Raw genomic sequence first — 20,959 nt, 5'->3', positions numbered from 1 at the left:
CAGCCAGAGCAGATGTAATTTTAGCCCAGGGTCCCATGGGTTGCTTGGGTTCTGGAGAAGATTAAGTCGACTCCCTGTACCCCTGTACACCACAGAGGCCTCTTGCCAAAACAGGCATTTGGCTCAGGAATTAGGTCCTGGAGAAAAACACTTCCATCCTCCTCCTGTTTAACCATGATTTTCAGTTGTCAAGAAAACCCAATTTAACACGAAGGCCTCTCTGGGACAAAGGAGATGGGGGAAGTCGGCTCTGTGGAGGCCTCTGAAATGTGTCTCATGCTGTGTTTTTTTTTTGTCCAGGGAGGTTTGAAAAGATGTGCGTCCTGGGCTTCCAAATGCTTTCTCCCTTCATCCCATTTATTGAATGGATACCACCCGTGGTATACTGGTAAACATTTAATACTTGGCTTTCAAAAGAAAAATAGCTTTCATTGGTAGCGTTTGCCTATTTCTGTGGTGTAAATACTTCCACCCTGGCCGATTTCATGCTATTAACGAGATGTCACTGAATCCAGACTTGGGAAGAGATGCACAGTAGGACCCTATTACCAAGTCCTTCCTCCACAAGACACAAGAGTCCTAATAAACTTAGGAGAACGAGAATAGTGGAATATAGTAAAATAATTAGGAAGTGATGAGTGTTGATTATCTTTGTTTTTAATAAAATTTATTTAATTTCAATTTCACACACTTTATTTTTTCAGAAGAGTAGTGTTCAAAAACTAGCCTGCAGAATTCCCGAACATTTAACAATCAGTTCTCGTAAGCGGGCATGAGCCCTCGGCTTCTGTATGCCACGGGAACAGACCCCACACTAAGGGTCAATGTGGCTGACAAATAGTTAATGCTCGGACCGTGAAATTCTATAACGGAAGACCACACCTTGGCAAGAAGTCAGTAACATGGGGTGCAAATCACTATCACAAACTTGGCTTTCCGGCTGCTTCATATGGCCCTCCTCTCACCAGTCCTATATTTGACAGGTTTTGCTTTCCTTTGGTCACTATCTGGGCATAATAGAGTTTTGGGGTATTATTTTCTCCTTGTCCTCAGGGTCCCATCTAAGCTGTCATCACCTCAGTGAGGTTGATACCAAGTCTTCCTGGCACAACTAATCACCTCTTCCTCTAGGCTCCCCTAGATACTTCCAAGGATCTCTCCATGACCGTGATACTCACAGAATTCTATCATTCACATTTACATAGCTGTCTTACATGCTTGCATGCGAGTCAGAGGAGGGCTCTGACCACATCCCCTGGGGCTAGGGCAAGCACGGACATTGCTCCCCGAGTGTCTATTAGGGGAGAAATGATCAAGTACTTGAAGCTCAGAAAGGAATGACTTGCTCAAGGTCATAGAGCAAAAAAACTGGCTGAGTGGACACTCAAAGCTAGGACTTCTGACTTCCAGATCTTTACTCTTACTACTATTTTAGGTACCTGCAGCCACTAAAATTCACTCTAGTTAAAAAACCGGGGCACCTACTTAATAAGCTAGGCACTGTGTACTGTGTTAGATGAGGGGGTTTTAAATGCGGGAATTACTATCCCCGGTTGCTTGCTGGAGCTCACCAGAGCCAACCTGAAATGCTCGAGTGTAGCTGTCTCTGACATAAGTGAATCAACACATGGGTTTGGCATATGTCAGGCAGCTGGGGCACAAAACAGGCAATTAGGTTGAGTGAACTCTGCCAGGAAGGAGCGCTCGTGCCAGGCCAAGGGGGTGGGGGTGCGCATCAAATGAGCTGGCATTAGTCCAATCACGCTCAGGGCCTGACTGAGGTGCCCTTGCTGACACCAGTGAGGAGGAAGATCTGCCTGACTGCTTCCTGAGTACAGCGGCCAGGTTGGGAGTCAAGAGGGGAAACTGTTGGAGAGACAGAAACACCTCGAAACAAAATCAAGCAAATAAGAAGCTAACCTCAACTGTCAGTCAAGGAGGGGGGGGTAGGGGATGGGCTGGGAAGCGCCCTGGCCAGGGAGTCGGTTCCTACTTCTGACTCTGGTAACTAACTATAGGACTTTGGAGAATCATCGGACCTCTCTGGACCTCCATTCTCAGCGGCCCATGTAGCTGAAGTTTTTTCCCATCCTGATGTCAAATAGAATCCAATGCATGTTTAAGAATGAGAAACTTAACAGGGGCGCCTGGGTGGCTCAGTCGGTTAAGCGTCCGACTTCAGCTCAGGTCACGATCTCGCGGTCTGTGAGTTCGAGCCCCGCGTCGGGCTCTGGGCTGATGGCTCAGAGCCTGGAGCCTGCTTCCGATTCTGTGTCTCCTTCTCTCTCTGCCCCTCCCCCATTCATGCTCTGTCTCTCTCTGTCTCAAAAATAAATAAAGGTTAAAAAAAAAATTAAAAAAAAAAAAAAAAGAATGAGAAACTTAACAGAGACCATGGAGGAAGGGAAGGGGAAAAAGTAGTTTCAAGCAGAGAGGGAGGCAGGCCATAAGAGACTCTTAAATACAGAGAACAAACTGAGGGTTGATGGGGGGGAGGGTGTGGAGGAGAGGGGAAAATGGGTGATAGGCACTGAGGAGGGCACTTGGGATAGGCACTGGGTGTTGTACGTAAGCGAAAATCACGGGAATCTACTACCCCTGAAGTCAAGAGCACACTGTCTACCCTCTATGCTAGCTAAGTTGACAATAAATTATCTTTAAAAAATATGTATAATGGTTTTAATATAGTGCTACCCATTCAAGCTCAAGTAGCCCTATCATCCCTAGCTTTAGAATCTTCATGGAGTTCATACAATCCTGATACTTACCTCTGAACTGTTCGCTCTCTATGGAAACTTCTACCTATCCTGTTCACCTGAAACCCACCTGCATTCATCGAGTGGTACCCCACACTCCCACCCCTCTGGCCTACTTCCGTAAAACCACTGGGGCAATCTTCCTCCCGGGCAGACCCATGAGCTCCTTGAAGACAGGGGCCACATCTCCTTCACCGCTATATTCTTAGCATTGGGCATAACTGATGTTCATGTCTAAGTGGGCAAAAGAGAGCCTCCACTAAAACTGGTATTTGCCCTGGAATCTGAATGCGTAGCACAGAGTAAGCTCTTGATAAATTATTCATTGAACGAATAAAGAACTGATGTGTTTCTGTCACTGAAGGGGGTGGGGGTGACGCCTGGGAACTCAGAGCTACTTGACCTTGATGGGGATATGGCCAAGGAACCGAGGGCTGGAGGGGCTGGGCCTTTTTAGCTGATCAGCCCAAACTGCATCCCAAGGCTGGGTTCCTTCCCCTGGAGGATCCACACCATCTCAGCTTGCAGTGTTACTACCTTGGGTCTATAGCCTCCTATCTGTACCTCTTTTTTCGAAAACTTAAAAAAAAAAAGAAACACAAAAAACGAATGCCGGAAATTAAGTCAGATTTGTTATTCAATGCCTATTATGCATGCAGATAAAGGAAGATGAAGGGAGAAAAGCTGCAGCTTTAACTTTTTAGTTATTAAATGAGAACAGCTAAGGAAACTGGTATTCAGGAGAACGGAATAATCACTTGGGATCTAGGTGGCAAAAGGTAACTTTAGCTCTTCTCTGATTTAAAGTATTTGATACTCCGTGCCACTCGTTTATGAAAATCACTCCTCTGTATTACATACTTTAGACAGACTTATATGCCCGACCTGTAAGAACCCTTAAACCGTTGTCTGCTAGCTCTTGCTGATTGACTGGCGATCTTCCCAGCATCTCCTAGACTTTATTCAACATCTTGTAAGAACCTTACTTGGGCCCAAATGAGAAACCCACTTCATGGGGCTGTCAAACCACCCCAGCAAGGGGGTTTCTGTCCAAGCCTGACCTTATCCACACTGTAGCCTCCAAGACCCTCCTTCCAGCCTGGACACACTAGCTGTTGTGCTGGCCTCTCTTTCTGCCTTTCCATCTCAGGGCTCTGCCTCAGTTTCCTTCACTAGCTTTTCTAGCCTGACATCTTCCACCTATAAACAAATTCTTGGGAACCCACTGGTCATAATGTGTTAGAAGAGACCTTCCTCCTAAACTTTTAAACTTCTCACTGGGAAGGTGAGAAAAGAAAGTCTAAGGACTCATCATTAATTATCCATGAGAACTCTGGGAAAGTCACTTCACCTCTCAAACTACTTACCGTCTGGCACACATATACACCCAAGGAATCGAGACTCTCAATTTGTTTTAGCTGCCTCAAAAAATCAGAGTTCACATCACCAGAGAAGGGCTCTTAAGGCTCTTTTTGAGTATACACCTTTTTTTGAGCAGGCTTTGTGGATGTCTTTATATTTATTAACAAATTATACACATGTGCAGCCATCATTAGCTAATACTAATCATATGCAGTTAGTGCAAGGTTTAATGGATAAAAATGCACACAGGCACACTTCCTTTCATTGTGCTTCACGGATGCTGCATTTTTACAAACTGAAGGTTTGTGGCAACCTTGTAACAAGCAAGTTTATTGGCGCCATTTTTCCAACAGCATGTGTTTACTTCATGTCTCTGTGTCACATTTTGGTAATTCTTGCAACATGCCGAACTTTTCCATTATTATCTTATTTGTTATAGCGATCTGTGATCAGTGAACTTTGATATTACTACTATAATTGTTTCGGGGCACCATGAACCATGCCCATGTAAGATGGTGAGCTTAATGGATAAATGTTGGGTGTGTTCTGACTGCTCCACCAGCTGCTCTCTTGTCTTTCTCCCTTTACTCAGGCTTCTCTATTCACTGAGACACGACAATATTGGAATTAGGCCAGTTCATAACCATAAAATGGCTCCTAAGTGTTCCAGCATTTTAACCCAAAAACTAGAAATGATTAAGCTTAGTAAGGAAGGCACGTTACAAAAGCTGAGGTAGGCTGAGAGCTAGGACTCATGCAATAGTTAGCCAAGTTGTGAATGCAAAGGAAAAGTTCGTGAAGGAAATTAAAAGTGCTCCTCCAGAAACACACGATGATAAGAAAGCAAAACAGCCTTATTGCTGGTATGGAGAAAGTGTGAGTAGTCTGGATAGAAGATCAAACCAGCTACAACAGTCTCTTGAGCCAAAGCCAAATCCTCCAGAGCAAGGCTCTAACTCTCTTCAATTCTCTGAAGGCTGCGAGAGGGTGAGGAAGCTGCAGAAGAAAAGGTGGAAGCTAGCAGGGATTGGTTCATGAGATTTAGGGAAAGAAGCTGTCTCTGTAACACGAAAGTGCAAGGCGAGGCAGCAAGTGCTGATGTAGAAGCTACAGTAAGTTATCCAGAAGATCTAGCTAGGATAACTCATGAAGGTGGCTACACTCAACAGATTTGCAATGGAGATGAAACAGCCGTCCATTGAAAGAAGATGCCATCTAGGACTTCCATAGCTGGAGTGGAGAAGTCAGCGCCTGGCTTCAAAGCTTCAAAGAACAGGCTGATTCTCTTGTTAGGGGCTAAGGCAGCTGGTGGCTTGAAGTGGAAACCAGTGCTGACTTACCACTCTGAGAATCCTAGGGCCCTTAAGAATCTCCTCTGCCTGTGCTCCATAAATGGGACATCAAAGCCTGGAAGACAGCACTCTGTTTAAAACATGGTTATTGAATATTTTAAACCCTCCTGTTTGGACCTACTGCCCAGAAAAACAGATTCCTTTCAAAATATTTCTGTTCACTGACATTGCATCTGGTCACCTGAGAGCGTTGATGGAGATGTACGAGATAAATGTTGTTTTCATGCCCGCTAACGCAACATCCATCCTGCAGCCCGTGGACCAAGGAGTCATTTTGATTTTCAAGTCTTATTATTATTATTATTATTTTTTAAATTTTTTTTAACGTTTATTTATTTTTGAGACAGAGAGAGACAGAGCATGAGCAGGGGAGGGTCAGAGAGAGAGGGAGACACAGAATCTGAAACGGGCTCCAGGCTCTGAGCTGTCAGCACAGAGCCCAACGCGGGGCTCGAACTCACAGACCGTGAGATCATGACCTGAGCCGAAGTCAGCCGCTTAACCGACTGAGCCACCCAGGCGCCCCTCAAGTCTTATTATTTTAAGAAATACATATCATAAGGCTATAGCTGCCATAGATAGAAATTCCTCTAGTGGGTCTGGACAAAGTAAATTGAAAGCCTTCTGGAAAGGATTCACCATTCTAGATGCCTTGAAGAACATTTGTGATTTATGAGCTCAAAATATCAACATGAATAGGAATTTGGAAGAAGTGGACTCTGACCCTCACGGGTGACTTTGAGGGGTTCAAGACCTCAGTGGAGGAAGTAACTGACGACGTGGTAGAAAGAGCAAGAGAACTGGAATTATAGGTGGAGCCTGAAGACATAGCTGAATTAGTGCAATCTCATAATAAAACTTGACCAGATGAGGAGTGGCTTCTCATGGATGAGCAAAGAAAGTGTTTTCTTGATATGGGATCCACTCCTGGTGAAGATGCTGTGAAGACTGCTGAACCGACACAAAGGATTTACAATGTAACAGAAACTTAGTTTGTAAAGCGTGGCAGGTGTGAGAGGATGGACTCCAGTTTTGAAAGAAGTTCTGTTGTGGGTAAATTGCTGTCAAACAGCATCACATGTTACAGAGAAATTGTTCTTGAAAGCAAGAGTCAATCAATGTGGCAAACTTCATTTTTGTCATCATTAGCATTATTATTTTTGAGAGAGAGTGTAAGCGGGAGAGGGACAGAGGGAGAGAGAATCTTAAGTAGGTTCCACTCCCAGTGTGGAACCTGATGCAGGACTTGATCCCATGACCCTGGGATCATGACCTGAGCCCAAATCAAGAGTCGGATGCTCCACCGACTGAGCCACCCAGGCGCCCCCATTGTTGACTTGTTTTAAGAAGCTGCCTCGGCCACCCAACTTCCAGCAACCACCACCCTGAGCAGTCAGCAGCCATCAGCATCAAGGCAAGACCCTTGACCAGCAAAAAAAAAAAAAAAATTATGATTCACTGAAAGCTCTGATGATGGTTAGAATTCTTTAGCAATGAAGTTATTTTTGAATTAAGGTATGTACATTGTTTTTAAGAGATAATTATATTTCACACTTAATAGTCTATAATAGAATTTAAACCTAACTTTTATATGCACTGGGAACCGAAAAATTCACTTGCCTTCCTTTATTGCATGATTTGCTTTACTACAGTGATCTGGAATGGAACCTGTAATGTCTCTGAGGTATGCCTGTATTTCAAACAGTCTTCTTGATAATGCTGAGTCTTTGGACTAACATTTTTTAGATTCTTGAAAACTTTGAATCTTGGTTACCTTTCTGTTCGATCTGATGAAAATGAACCTTATTGGTTTTCACTTGAGAGCGGAGTTGAGAAGACTATACTAGAAGTACCAGCTCTGCCATTTTTGTTTTGTTTTGTTTGTTTGCTTGTACTCACACTGTATTGTCCTTGATCTGCAGCTACTCTACAAGGATCTTTCTATGGCACCGGACCATTTTATGCGTAGGTTTATTTGAAACTAGATTTTACACACACACACACACACACACACACACACACACACACACACTGCAGTCATGTTGTAATACACCAGAATCAACCAGTACAGGTTCACTGTCTCTCTAAGAACACCTTGTTACCAACTAACATTGGGACCAAGGGAGCAAATGAGTGAAAACCTAGTGTCCTATATGACTCAAACATTGACTAAAACATGACTTCTGAAGGTAAAAACTCAATACAGGTAGACACTCTAATTTTCTCCCTGTACCTCATGGACCACATTGGGCACCCATCTCGGGACCACGGTACTGTGCTAGAGTTACAGTGGTGTGTGTTTGTGATTTCTTTTAATGAAATAATCTTCAATATGCTATCGATTATTATATTCAAAAGTTGCCTCCTAGTTGTGCTTCATTCTTTTTCATTTATTTCAAAGCTCTTCCTAGGTTTCTTTCACTGACCCTAGGCCAAAAATGATAGAACTTGATCTAATCACTTAACTTTTGATGTTCCTGACTTATTGGAGGGCAGGGAATTGGACTCGATCTTCTTTTCAGGCACCGTGTAGATCTGAGCTCCCCAACTGTCCAAACTTTATCACTGTTCTTTTACCAAAGCACCAGCAACTCTGTGCTATACAAGTCATTTTCCGCAGTATCCCACTGTCTCCAGACAAAGCCCACAGTCTTCAGCTTGGCATTTAACATCCTTCAGGATCTGGCCCCTGCTGGCCTCTGCAGGCTACGTCCCGTTTTGCCATTCTCATATCCTGTGTTGCTGCCATGTGAAATTTACATCTCATATCATCGTCCTGGCATGCATTTCCATGCCTCTCTGCCTTTGTCTATGCTACTTCATCTGCCTCAAATGTCTTTCTCATTCTTACTAACCTCTCCTTGAAGGTCTGCTTTTCAGTGAAGCTCTTCCTTATTTCCCCAGTACAAAGAAGGCACTCCCTGCTTTAGTGAACAAAACACAATATATTCATCCCACTAAAGTGTATTCGCTAGTTCAAAGATCTCATCTTCTTTTCTAGATTGCCAGTTCTTTGAGGGTAACAACCATGTTCTTCCCACCTTTTAAGTCCAGTGCCCAGCACAGGACTAGGTGTATAGGATTCATTCAGTAAATGTTGAGGAAAGAAATAAATGAATATCACATGAATAAATGAAAGAAAATGATGAAGGCAAAAAAAAAAATGAGTATAGTTATTTCAATTAGCCCAAAGGAAAGGATAGATATGGGTTGAGGGAAGAGAAACTCAGACAGAGGTCTGGTAAATAAAAATAGGGTTCAGTTATTGGATCTTTAATTGAGCACCTACTATGTACTAGATGGACACAGTGCTGGGTAGTATTTATTTATCCATTTTCTTATTTACTTATGGAAACTGCAGGAGGGCAGTGCCTGTAGTTTCTGTTTTATTTTCTATCGTATTCTAAGCAGTTGAATAACTAACAATAAATGAGACACAATCTCCGTGTCTGAGGAACTCAGATTCTGGAATGAATATCATCATTTAAAAAAAAATCGTCATATCTGGAAGTATAACAAGTATGGGATAAAAAGGGATGCTGCCTCCCAGGTCATGCCAGCATGACCTACAGACATTCCCACAGCTAGAATCGAGCACCAGGCTCTGCCCATGTACCCTGATTTTTGTTCTTCCATTTGGAATTGGGTTCGGTTCAGACTCTACCAGAGGCTTCCAGATCACCTGCTGGGTATATGGAATAAACATCACAGGGAAGTACTCCAGTTCATTCAGAAAAAGCTTCTTCTCTCAGACTATTTTGTATATGTCTAGGGAGATAGCAGGAAAAATCCACAATCTTCTTCAGATTAACAGAAATTTAATTTTTCAGCTAAGAAAGTTCCTTGCGGGGATTGAATCCAAGCCCCTCATTTATAGGTGAGGTATGTGATGTCTGGAGCTGGGCAGGGATCCTCTCTATCAGACATCAAGGCTGGGACATTGACAGGTCTGCTATAGTACCCTGACACCACCTGAGGGCATCTAGTGACAAGATGGTCTGGAAACTGTTAGTGTCTCCTAAGCCCCCAGGCTGTGCCTCCTGCAGAGCCCAGAAGCCACCATTCTGTGACCTTCTGGCTTCATGTGGCTGTTGAGCCCTTCAGATTCTCAGGGAGCATGAGCTTTCAGGCTGCAGCTCAGATCACCCAAGCCTGTAGGCAACCTGACTGCTGAATGCTGATGCTTCGGGCTGAGTCATCTCCCACAGGAGCCCTCTGGAATATTCTGCTGGCTGATGGAGGTGCACACGAGAACAGAGCCCTGGACTATTCATAACACTCTATGTCACAGAAACTAATCCATTGGCTGTGGCAAAGGAGAAACAGTCCTGACAGAGGCTGGCCAGTGGAGATCATTTTGGAGGAGCAAGTCTCCTGCCTGGAATGTTGCTTAGAAAGAGTGGGGACAGGGACATGGAATGTATGAGACATGTCCCAAAAGGCTGTTCTCTGTGCTTCAAATCAAGAGGCCTGCTTCTAAGAATTCTCAGGAGATGGTTTGTGCTGTTAGAAAAACTTGAGGCAACTCTGCTAAAGTGTGACTCCATATATAGTCTCTTGGTGTACAAGTCCATTCAGGGACTGTGTGTCCTGTCTTCCTGTCAGAGCACAGGACGGGTTCTGCTTTCTCCTGGAAAAGGGAGACTTCTGTTGTTTCACTCCGAAAGGGGAGATAGGGATGGACCACAATTAGACTCACTTCCTAGGTTGGGGACAATGCTGGGCAGAGACGCAGAAAGGGGCATGCAGAAAATCCACTCAGCAGACTGAGTCTGAGGCATACAGCAATTGACAGGTGGTGTTTAAAGTCAACAGTCATTCAAGGGACAGGGGAGGAGGATCTGACAGGGGCATAGCCATGATGAGGTGGCTCCCAGGGGTGGCTGGATGTGGATGTCCTGTGTGTTACCAGACAATAATGCCCAAGTTCCTGAGCAGAGCAGGGATGGAGCTCCAGGACCAGATGTGGCAAGGGTAGGAGCCTGGCAAGAGAAGGAAAGACTTGAGTTCTTGGGTGGCAGGGGTCCTGGGTTGCTCGTCTCAGGAACTGGGGCACAGAAAGTGAGGTTAGGATTCTGGGCCAGGGCAGAAACCCGCATCGCAGAGCTGGTAAGCCAATGGTCAGATAGCAGAGCAGTTGAAGGACCTGAGACTGAGCAGCTGGGGCTGCTCAGCGCCTTCTCTTTGGATTGGGGTTGGTGCTAGAGGCCTACAGGTTGGATGTGTGGGGTCCTGCCGGGGTGGGAGGGGACGAGGGAGGCAGAGGTGGGGGAGGGGAAGGCAGAGGCGGGGGAGGCAGGTGGGCACAGCTCTCTCTTCTGCCAGAGCACTGTCCTGAGGTAGCAGCTCTGTCCACATCACAGCCCATCACAGCCCAGCACTGCGGGGCTCACTTGTAGCCAACTTTTGATGCCTCCAGGATCAGACTGGAGGGCTGGTTAGACTCACTGCAGAGGTATTTGATAAGTCCTGACCCGAAGAGCTCCATTGAGGCCAGTCTTGGTAATGTGATGCATGGCTTTCCAATGTTTTTACTTCTCGTTGCTCGAAATTTATCAGGGTGTCCTAAGTCCCTGATTTATAAACACCAGAATTACTGCTTGAGAGAGCCCTCACTTAGGACTCGGGAGAGTCCTGTTCCTACCCTGCTGAGCCAAGAGCTTTCTCTGACCTCAAAGTTTCCTCTTCTACCTGATGATCTCAAGGTCCATTCACCTCTACCTGCCTTGGTGCTACGGCATTTGCATCAATTCTATAACTACACTAATAGGCTTCTGGCTCAGATCCTCATTTTTCTCCCAGTTTTCACAGTGACACTAAAACCCATACAGATACTAATGTCCTTGCTAACGCTGATGCTAACTCTTGCTATTAGTGGACAAGGGCCACTAACACTTACTGAATGCATACTGCCCTGACACATAAGTGTTTTACATCTCATTTAATCCTCAGACATCCCCATGAGGTATGGGTTATTATCCTCATATGACAGATGGAGAAAGTGAGGCATAGAGTGAGGCTTGTTCAAGGTCATAACAGCTAGCAAAGGGTGGGGCCGGGATGCAAGCCCAGGCTACCTGCCTCTGAGGCTGGTGCTCTGAAGCACACAGACTTCTTGCACATCCTCTTTACATCACGCTGTACAGTATTAGATAGAAAGTCAGGGCAAGCCGGGGTTGTAGAGTTGTAGCAGAATCATGCTGTACAGATTTCTGAACTGAAGATGCCGAGATGGCAATATAAAGGACCAGGCAGGGAACGGAGGCTCGGCACATAGGCTCCAGAGGCATTCGGCTTGGCTTCCTGCTGGCCCTGCCACTTACGAGCCCTGTGTCTTTGGCTAGGTCGCTCAATTCTCTGTGCCTCCGTTTCCCATCTGTAAAAGAAGGCTGATGAAGTCCTTATGTCATCTGGTCTGGGGGGAGATGTAAAGGTGATACTACTTAGGAAATGTACAAACCATTTCCAACAATGCTGACACACAGAACATTCTTGGTAAACGTTAGGTGTCATTTCTGAATGTGTGCTACATGCCGGCCATCAGGCTTTCAGGTGTTTTAACTCATTTAATCTTCCAAACAACCTGCGGGGTGGGAATTGGTAGCCCCACATTACAGATGAGGAAATGGAGCCTTGCTCGCCCAAGGTCGTTTGCTCTCATTTGCCCGAGGACTTGAATGCAGTCCCTCCCCCCAAAGACCCCGAGTGGTTCTCGCTTAAGCACAGCATCCTCTGCTAATGCCTCCTGTGATGGACAGCTAGGAGCCGGCTCAAGCTACCAAGCAAACAGAGATTGTAATTCGGTTTTGAAATCAATAAAGGGATGATCAAGTGGCAGAGGAGGAGTTGTTAGCTGCTCATCAGGATGATGTGAGAAGTTGCTGCCTGCATCCTGAATTAAATTCACCTAGTTGCTTTATCATCATAAACATTCATTTCAATGTGGGGAGGGATTTTTTAAAAACCAACATGAATAATATATAATGGCTGGCATTTTGGAGGAAGCAGGATCCTTCCCTTCTTCCATCTTCCGTCAGGGTAATTCATCATTGTCTTTCTCCCTGCCCCCCTCTCCTTAAACTGATGGGGTAGTCTGTCAGCTCAGCTTGTTCTGAAACGCAGGAGTATAATTCAATAATAAATTCACTCAGAAGCCAGCTGTCAGGAAGCTGGTGTTTATTTGAGCTCCATTAGATGGTCTCTACTGCTCAGCCTCTCTGAGGGCTGGCTGAGGGCTGTCGAAGGCCTGGGGCTGGGGGATGCGGGTGGGGTGGCACGTAAGTGCTTTTCTGTAACTGCTCTGCCACTGATCCTTGCATGTCGCTTTATGTCTGCAGTGCGCTGAGAAAAGATTATGGTGCAGACATGATCTTTTTTCCCTCCTGTTATTTTTTTTCCCCCCTTGGAAACCCTGGCTTTCAAAATTCCTGGGAACTTTGTGTCTTTTTCTCTTTTTAAATATTTATTTATTTTGAAGGAGAGACAGAGAGTGAGCGAGCAAGCATGAGCTGGGGAGGGACAGACAGAGAGGGAGAGAGAGAATCCCACGCAGGTTTTGCACTGTCAGCACAGAGCCCAGTGTGGGGCTCGAACTCATGAACTGTGAGATCATGACCTGAGCGGAAATCAGAGTTGGATGCTTAACCAACTGAGCCACCCAGGTGCCCTGAAACTTTGTGTCTTTATAAAGGATCTGAAGGAAATTCTGAAGACTTACATGGCATCCAGGTTATCTCACTTCTCTTTATTGCCAGTTTTAGGTCCTGAGATGAAAAACTCTGTTCTGGCTAGTGAACAGGTGAGGGGCTGACCTTTCTCAGTTCTGTATCTGTCTCGCTGCACAGTCCCCTATGTTCTTCCTTCTCCCACACGCCCCCTCTATACACCAGGATCATATACCCCAGACTTCCTAAGACCATCTTGATTTCAAAGGTTAGAGAACGTCTCTTGGCTTTGGATTTAGAAAACAGTATCACCATCATTATGCTCCAGCCACAGTAAAATTCTCTCAATTCTCTGATTATCCCAGAAAGTCATGCTGGTTCCTCAGTCTAGAATGCATTTTTAAGTCCTGTTCAACTGAAGCCAACACTAAGCAATGCAGTTTATTCAGGAGCGCGCACGTGCATACATACGGACAGCCACGTTTTGTGCAATACATATCCTCGTCACGGTGTTGGACTAATATTTTCCATTCCACTGTACCCCATTTCCGTCTAAATTTACTTTTTTTAAAAAAATAGTTTCGACTCACTACATTGATTTCATGATGCACTAATGGGTTGTTGCGAGCTGAAGTGGGATAAATAATGTTTTAATGGCCAACCATCCTCACTAAAATCTTTGTTTCAGGCTAAAGGCCACGTCGTGCCGGAAGCTTCATTCATTAGTTCACCTGCTGGTTTGTTCATTCATTTCCAGACGCAGCCCTGAGGTGTGCAGCGGGAGTGATGGCCATGCTTTTGAACTCGTGGGACGCTCTGTCTCTACTTCTCTTCAGGCACTCAGCACTGGCTGATTGGCTGATTCATTCTGCGATCTGTGTGGTTTAGTCTGGGCCAAGCTCTGTGCTTGGCACCAGGGGTTCAACAACTAACACAGTATGGGACACATGACGTGCCCTCAAGGTAAGAGGGCATAGATGCGAATCTTTTTCTTGCAGGCCTTGCGCAGAGCAGTATTTACCAAGCAGAGCTTGTGTTGTGTGGCACCTCTGTTCCCCTCTGGGCCTGCTCCGTGTCCCCTCTCCATAGGGTCTGACCCTCTCCGTAGCACATGATCCTGTGCCTCCTTTGTGATAAATGACCTTATCACCCATCCCTCCTTTTTCTGAGTCCCCTGACTCCTCAAGTCTTTTCTCTTTGGGCTCAGTGTGTCCCATCAGCTGATTTTCATGGCAACTTCCCCTACCCAGCTTCCTCACCTGAGTGAGCTGATAACTTATTAGACTTAGAGGGGCCCAGAAAGGCTTGACAACATCACGTTTCTCTCATCAATACAGTGTCCTCAAACACACTGTGAACTGATATTCAAGAAACTCAGGGGTGATTCTTTTTTGTCAGAACCTCTTCCTATAATCTGCTAACCTGTCCGGCATTGGCAATCCACAACTATTTGCTGAAGGGATCTGTCTGCCCTATGTCCACCCTGTCCCTCCCAAGAGGAGATGCATCGAAAGTCGTGTCATACAGACAGAGCTGCCTTGAGTGTTCTCTGAGGAAGAAACGTCTCATGCTTCCCTCCTTTTTCCAACCGTCTGGCTCCAAGCTCCACACTCTGGGTCCTGTTACCTGCCCTCCCTGTATGGACGGTCAGTTGGGGATCCATCTTCCACCTACAGACCTGAGTGGCCCCTTCCTTCCCACGCAGAGGGCACCCTACACTGTATTTTCCCCATGACTCCAGGTGAGGGCCTCCACTGAGCAGATAGGGTGTGGGCCTCCAGGCTGGGAAAGAAAGTCGGTCTTCAAGCCATGTAATCTGGTGATGGCGGTTCTCCTGTCTGCTCTGTCCCCTCCTACTTTAGACCCGCATTAGATCAGCTGAAGCCGTTCACATCTCTATCGCTTACGTGGAGTTGAGGACGACAGAGGCAGAACGTCAGGTAGAGCTACTGTATTCATGAAACCCGTGTAAAACACCTGCCCTGGGGACACGGAAGAGCCACAGGAGGCCTTCCTTACTCCAAGTCCTCCTGGCGGTCCTTCTGCTGCAGTTCTGAGTCAAGCTCTGTGCTCTCTCCTCCAAGGAGCCCAGCCCAGCTGAGCGCCTACTCTGCTTGGCTGGGGCCCTCGCTTGCCGAAGCGCTGCTGTTCATCCTCCCCTGAGGGCCCCCCCTGCCCCAGGGCCTCTGACGCCAGCAGGGGTGCCGCACAGAAACATAAAGGACCCCGCACGTGTCAGCCGTGGCTCTGGAGAACCTCCTGCTCTTAACTCAGCCCCGGGTCAGGAGCCTCCGGGCTGGGAGGCTGCAGCCTGCAGGAGCAACATCTCTGGGATTGCCTGTCATTGCTGGGCTCAGCGATGCTGCCGGGTCTCTGGGTGACAGCCTGCATCGTGAAGCCTGGTCCACGGACTCGCACGCGGACTGTACAAGCTGTGCCACAGCATACGGGGTGCAGGAGAGTGTGGGGTTTTCTGTCAGGCCCAGGCCTTGTTACTGTTGCACACAGCCACCAGGTCGGGGCCGCCTGCCCATCAGAAACCCCCCTCTCTGGAGAAGTGCCACTGGATTCCTCCCTGACAAGGACCCCAGCTGACAGCAGGCTGGCACAAGGCTGCCTTTTCCCTTCCTCAAATAAGGATTCAACACCTCGCTCCTCTCTCGGTGCCTGCTGGACGTCCCTAGAGGGCAGGTCACTATCAAGCTGTACTTCCAGTTAAAAAAGTGGAGCGGGAAGCTCTTTTTTACACCATCACCACCACCACCGTCATCATCTTCGAATTAGCAGGCGTTTTTTGTGTGGTATCAGGTTACAACTGTATGTACTTTGTTTTTGTGTGTTTTTTTTTTTTTTCATTCATTTAATTTTCCTGGCAACTCTGTAGACATTATTACCCGGCTCTTACGGATGAGGAAACTGAAGCTCAGAGAGGTTAAGGAATTTGCCCAAGGTCACACAGCTAGAAAGTGGATGTAACAGACTTTAAATCCAGTTGTCTGATTCCAAAGCTTGTGTTTCTTTCACTAGGCCATGCCACCGCCATAAAGCTACCATTTACTGACCTCCTAAGTACCAAGTTCTGTGCCAGATGCTTTATTTCAGTTAACCCTTTCAATGGCATTCACAAAATAGTCACTGTTATTGCCAACTTATAATCGGAGGCCCATGCACAGAGGTTACATCGTTTCCTCTAAGGCCACACAGAGCTGGTGGGAGGGAAAGCCACGATTCAAACTCTGGGCACTTTCTAGCACTTTCTATCAAGCTGCCTTCCTTCACACGAGGGGAAGGAAAGTAAGCAACAACCCAAACTTGGTATCAGGTTTCACTTTATCCCAACTATGCACATGAGCACTACATTGCTGGCCCAGATCAAGAAAATGGAATACCCTGTGGGCAGTCCAACGAGAAAAGCATCTGATGCCTCATGTTTCCAGCTTGGGCTTGTTTTACATAAAAATCTGTCTGGAGATACTCCGTAGTGATAGATAGCTGCTCCTTGTGAATCTAGACCAGCGAGGAGCACAGACATAACGATGTGGCAAATATTAGCTAAAAGGAATTTTCACAGTAACATTTAGAAGCTTCTATTTACCCATTCATTTGTAGAGTGAATCCCATATTCCAGGCCCTGCCCTAAGTATGACAGGTTTGGAGAGATGAATGGTCTCTGCCTTCAAAGCATCTGTAGTTTAACTGAAGGTGACAGATCCATAAACAATGATCTGGGAGCCGACTTCTCCTGCCTCTGCTGCTCATCTGTAATATGATTTTTAGCAGATGATTTAACCTCCCTGGACTCTGAATCCTCAGTCCCAAATTAAGGAAAATAGGTAATGTATCCTCCCATCCTTCCTCCGTCCATCTCTCCCTCTCTCCTTCCTTTCTTCCATTCCTTCATTGTTCAAGGCAGTAAGTATACGTATTTGTTTTGAGCATCTACTGAGCGCTAAAATGAGTAAGATGTGTTCCCTTCCTGGAGGACTCACTTTAGAGGGTGGGGAGACGTTCACATATTCGTTTTATTAAGTCACTTGCCCAGAGCCACGGATCCAGCGGTGGCAGAGCCAGGGTGTGAAACACGAATTGGCCTGACTCCGAGGCCTATACTCTTCCCTCATGCTCGGAGGTCCATTTCTCCCGGTACAGGTTTCTCAAGCTCCCTGCTTGACAGGCACCTTCAGGCAGGTCAGACCCGCCAGGGCAACATCCTGAAATCCCCGTGCGGGTCCCGCCGTGATCTGTGGCACGTAAGCAGCAGGCTTGGTGCATCACCAGAAGACATGCAGGGGACATGGTCCCTGCTGGCACCGACCAGGATGGCATGGTCAGGGCACTCCTTAGGCACAACAGCCACGGGCAGCCAAGCGGCCACAGTCCTAATCAGATCCCATAATGGGTCGGCTAAAGAAAGGCTGAGCAAGGACTATTCCCCTTGGTAGGAATAATCTTCAAATCTCCGGTTGATTAAAAGAACGCTTGCCACGGGAAGGCCCACAAGCACACAGACAAAGTCACGCAACTGAATAAAAGAGCGGGAAGCTTCCTACCCAGGGACAAAAGCAGCGTTTCTGACCAAGATCAACGAGTAGGTTTCTCCTCTCTCTAGCTCAGCTCCTGGCTCTGTCACTTGACCAGCCTGTGAATTTGGGAAGGTTATCTGACCTCTGAGGCTCTCAATATTCTGTGGGTAAGATGACAGACTTGTTGGAACAGCAAGCATTTTCATCTCTAACAAGGTTACACTTTGAATGCTTTTACCCACTCCTGTGATGCCTCTTCCGCTGGCTCGGAGTGTTTCCCCCCACCTCACCTTCCCCATCCTGTCCTTGTGGGGAGGGGGCTGGGGCAGTGGGAGGCCATGCCCTGGACCCCACCCCCACCGCCGACCCCCTGGGCCTGCGGTGTGAAGCCCAGAGCCAGGGCTCCTTCCCGTCCCGGTAGAGAGGCCTTCTCCTTGCGTTCCCAGTTACACTCTGGGGATGATACCGCCACCTCCCAGGGTGGCTTCCCCTCATTCCTTCTTAGTCCCTGCTCTTCTCCCCTCACACATTCTCCTGGAGCAGACTGCTGTGCGCTCCTGGTCTCGACTCCTGCTTGTTGCTGGCTCCCAGATCGATAACTCTAACGTCCGTGTGAGCTCCAGAACTGCTTATGAACTATGAACGTGCCTTGGGGGTCCTACTGAGGTGTGTCCCTTCCTTGCCCTTAGCGTGCTCAGGATGGAGGTCATCACCTTGCTCCCAACCTTTCTGCTGCTCTCAGGTCCCCAGCCTGGAGAAGGCACCACCATCTATCTCCCGAGGCCTCTGAGTAAGTGACTTCCTTTTCCTGCATTCCTCAGGCCCAACTGATGACTAAGGCCTGCTGATTTCCCCTTTCATTATTAATTTTTCAAAGTTTATTTATTTATTTTGAGAAAGAGAGATAGAGAGCAGAGGAGGGGCAGAGAGAGAGGGAGAGAGAGAGAAAATCTCAAGGAGGCACACTGTCAGCACAGAGCCTAATTTGGCTCAAACTCACAAACTATGAGGTCTTGACCTGAGCTGAAATCAAGAGTCGGATGCTGAACCAACTGAGCTAGCCAGGCACCCCAACTGCTGATCTCCCCCTTGAAACAGAACTTGAGGATGGCCTTCAACCTTCCTACCCTTCATTATAGCCCATTGTCCCTACAGGGCTGGAACTCTCTGGCATGGAAGTCACGGACATAGAAGGGACACACTATGTAACTGCTGAATTGAACTGTGCTGACTCCTAGAGAAAGAGATGTCCCTATATTGGAAGATGGTCAAAAGAAATTATTATTAGTAGCTCCTTCTTGGATACTATGTCTCATTCACAGACGCTGGTCTGGGGAGCAGAGAACAGAGAGCTATCTTATGCTGGCTCCTGTGCCTTTTCAGGCCCCTGGTCTCTGCACAGCTGTTCCCTCTCCCTGGAACACCCTTCCTTCCCTGGCCAAGAGAACCATTTCTCATCTTTAAGACTCAGTTCTTAAGTCGTGGTTTCCCCCCACCCAGGAGTATCTCCTCTGTTTTCCCAGAGTACCCTGGGGGCACATTTCTTTCTGGCCTATCACACCGGGGCTCTTTTCATCCCCTTAGTGGACTGTAAGCGACCAACGAACAGGGACTGTGCTCTATTCACCTCTGTGATTCCAGCACGGGATCTGGCAGAGTGGACTGCAGCAAAAAACTGTCCAGTAGGGGACACAACTGAACACCTGTGAAGGAATGCATGGGCAGATGGCCTGAGATGCCAGTGGGGGCGCCCCCACCCCCACAGCCTTCTGGAGGGCAGCTCTGAGGCTGAACAGCGTTAAAGGGTTTCCGCTCGTCTGGAGCCTGCAGAATCAGTAATAGCTGACTGCAAAGAGAGTATTGATCCAAGATTCCCTTTGGACCTTTGATTTCTCACTCCCTCCATCTATCACCCAGCGGGAACAACAAAACTTTGCTCATTAAAATTCCAAATGCCTGGGATAGCAGTTTTCTAAATGTGGGTACCTGAGGCTGCTTCTCTGCTTCCCCTGACATTCCATCAAGAACCCTTCTGGCTTCCTCCCACCTCCCACCCACCCCAAACATGGCCCTCGAGGCAATTCAGTTCTGCCGCAGACAGTCATGGCTGGATCTGAGGCCCAGCGGACTCACCCTCCGTCAAAGGGGTTCTCTCCCGGAATGATGTGTGTGCTGTCCCTGCCCACGAGGAACCTGATGCGGTCATAGAAGGAGTGCAGGTTCTGCTGGGACACGGGGGCCTGTGTCTCCTGGATGATGTCCAGAGGGTCGGGGGAGCCCAGGCACAGCGGGTTGACATGACAGAGGGGCTGGAGGCAGCAGTCGGGGTCCATGCAGTCCATCAAGCCATCTGCAGGGGAGACAGAGCATGAACTTGATAGTGCTACGTCCCACCAGCCACGTTTGTCCACAATGCCTTCATGTGCTTCTCTATTTGCCACTTGCTGGAAAACTTTAAGTGCCTGACATAAGCCAAGGCCTTTGCTGGGGACCAAGGGGATCCAGGCACTTCAGATCTGCTCCCACTAGCCTAACAGGAGAGACGGACAAGCAAGAGTACAGTGTGACATGCGTTTCTTTGTTGTTGTTTCTTTAAATTTGAAGGAATTACATGAGGGCCCAGAGGTGAGAGAACATACTGAACGTCTGAGCTGCTACACTCAGCTCAGAAGGTGAGGGGCGAGCACAGGAAGGGGGCCATTGATGCTGGCCAAGCAGAGGCGCCGGGGACTCGGACCGGCTCAGGCAGTTTGCATTTCACCCCCGGTGGACGGTGGGAGCTACTGGAAGGTTTAAAGCAGGGGTGACATCATCTGATCTGCATCTCTGAAAGAACCGTCCCTGTAACAGGGAGAAGGGACTGCAGTTGGCCTAGAGCGGAAGCTGGGGGTTCCATAGTGGCGAGGGCATCTCTGAGGTTGCACAGAGCAAAGGTAGTGGTTGCTGAGACCAGAGCAGTGAACAGTGGAGGTGGAGATAAGCGGATGGTTTTGAGAGGTATTTAAGAGGTATTTGCTTAAACTAACTAGCTTTGCGGGTGAGGAAGAGGCGCTGTGATTCCCTGCATCTCTGCCGGCTGCCATGTAAATACAGGGAGACCCAGCTCTGCTTTCTGCGGGAGGGAGTCCCTGCATTTGCCTGTTGGCTTCAGGTCTCTGACCGAGGGGCTACTAGCAGGGAATGTCTTTGCCACATGGACGAATTTCTTCAGGACTGGAAATTGTATTACGGCTTCCAGCTTCCCAAAGTACAAAGAAAGAAATCCAATCAGATCACAGATTTTTGGTCACATATGTGCTTTT

The 20,959-nt window shown here is 47.4% G+C and overlaps 1 protein-coding gene across 3 annotated transcripts in view; it reads right to left on the bottom strand.

Moving 5' to 3' along the window:
* The window catches only part of TENM4 (teneurin transmembrane protein 4), a 597,404-nt gene that overhangs the window by 73,336 nt on the left and 503,109 nt on the right, over window positions 1–20,959 (bottom strand). For all 3 annotated transcript variants that reach the window (XM_042957496.1, XM_042957497.1, XM_042957498.1), the window contains one exon: window positions 19,791–20,007. In XM_042957496.1, coding sequence (XP_042813430.1) covers window positions 19,791–20,007 — 217 coding nt within the window. The remainder of the gene's footprint in view (window positions 1–19,790; window positions 20,008–20,959) is intronic.

This window comes from Panthera tigris, chromosome D1 (genome assembly GCF_018350195.1).
Source record: "Panthera tigris isolate Pti1 chromosome D1, P.tigris_Pti1_mat1.1, whole genome shotgun sequence".
Lineage (NCBI taxonomy): Eukaryota > Metazoa > Chordata > Mammalia > Carnivora > Felidae > Panthera > Panthera tigris.
The sequence above is the reverse complement of the archived record's forward strand: the minus strand, read 5'-3'. Positions and strand labels throughout refer to the sequence as shown.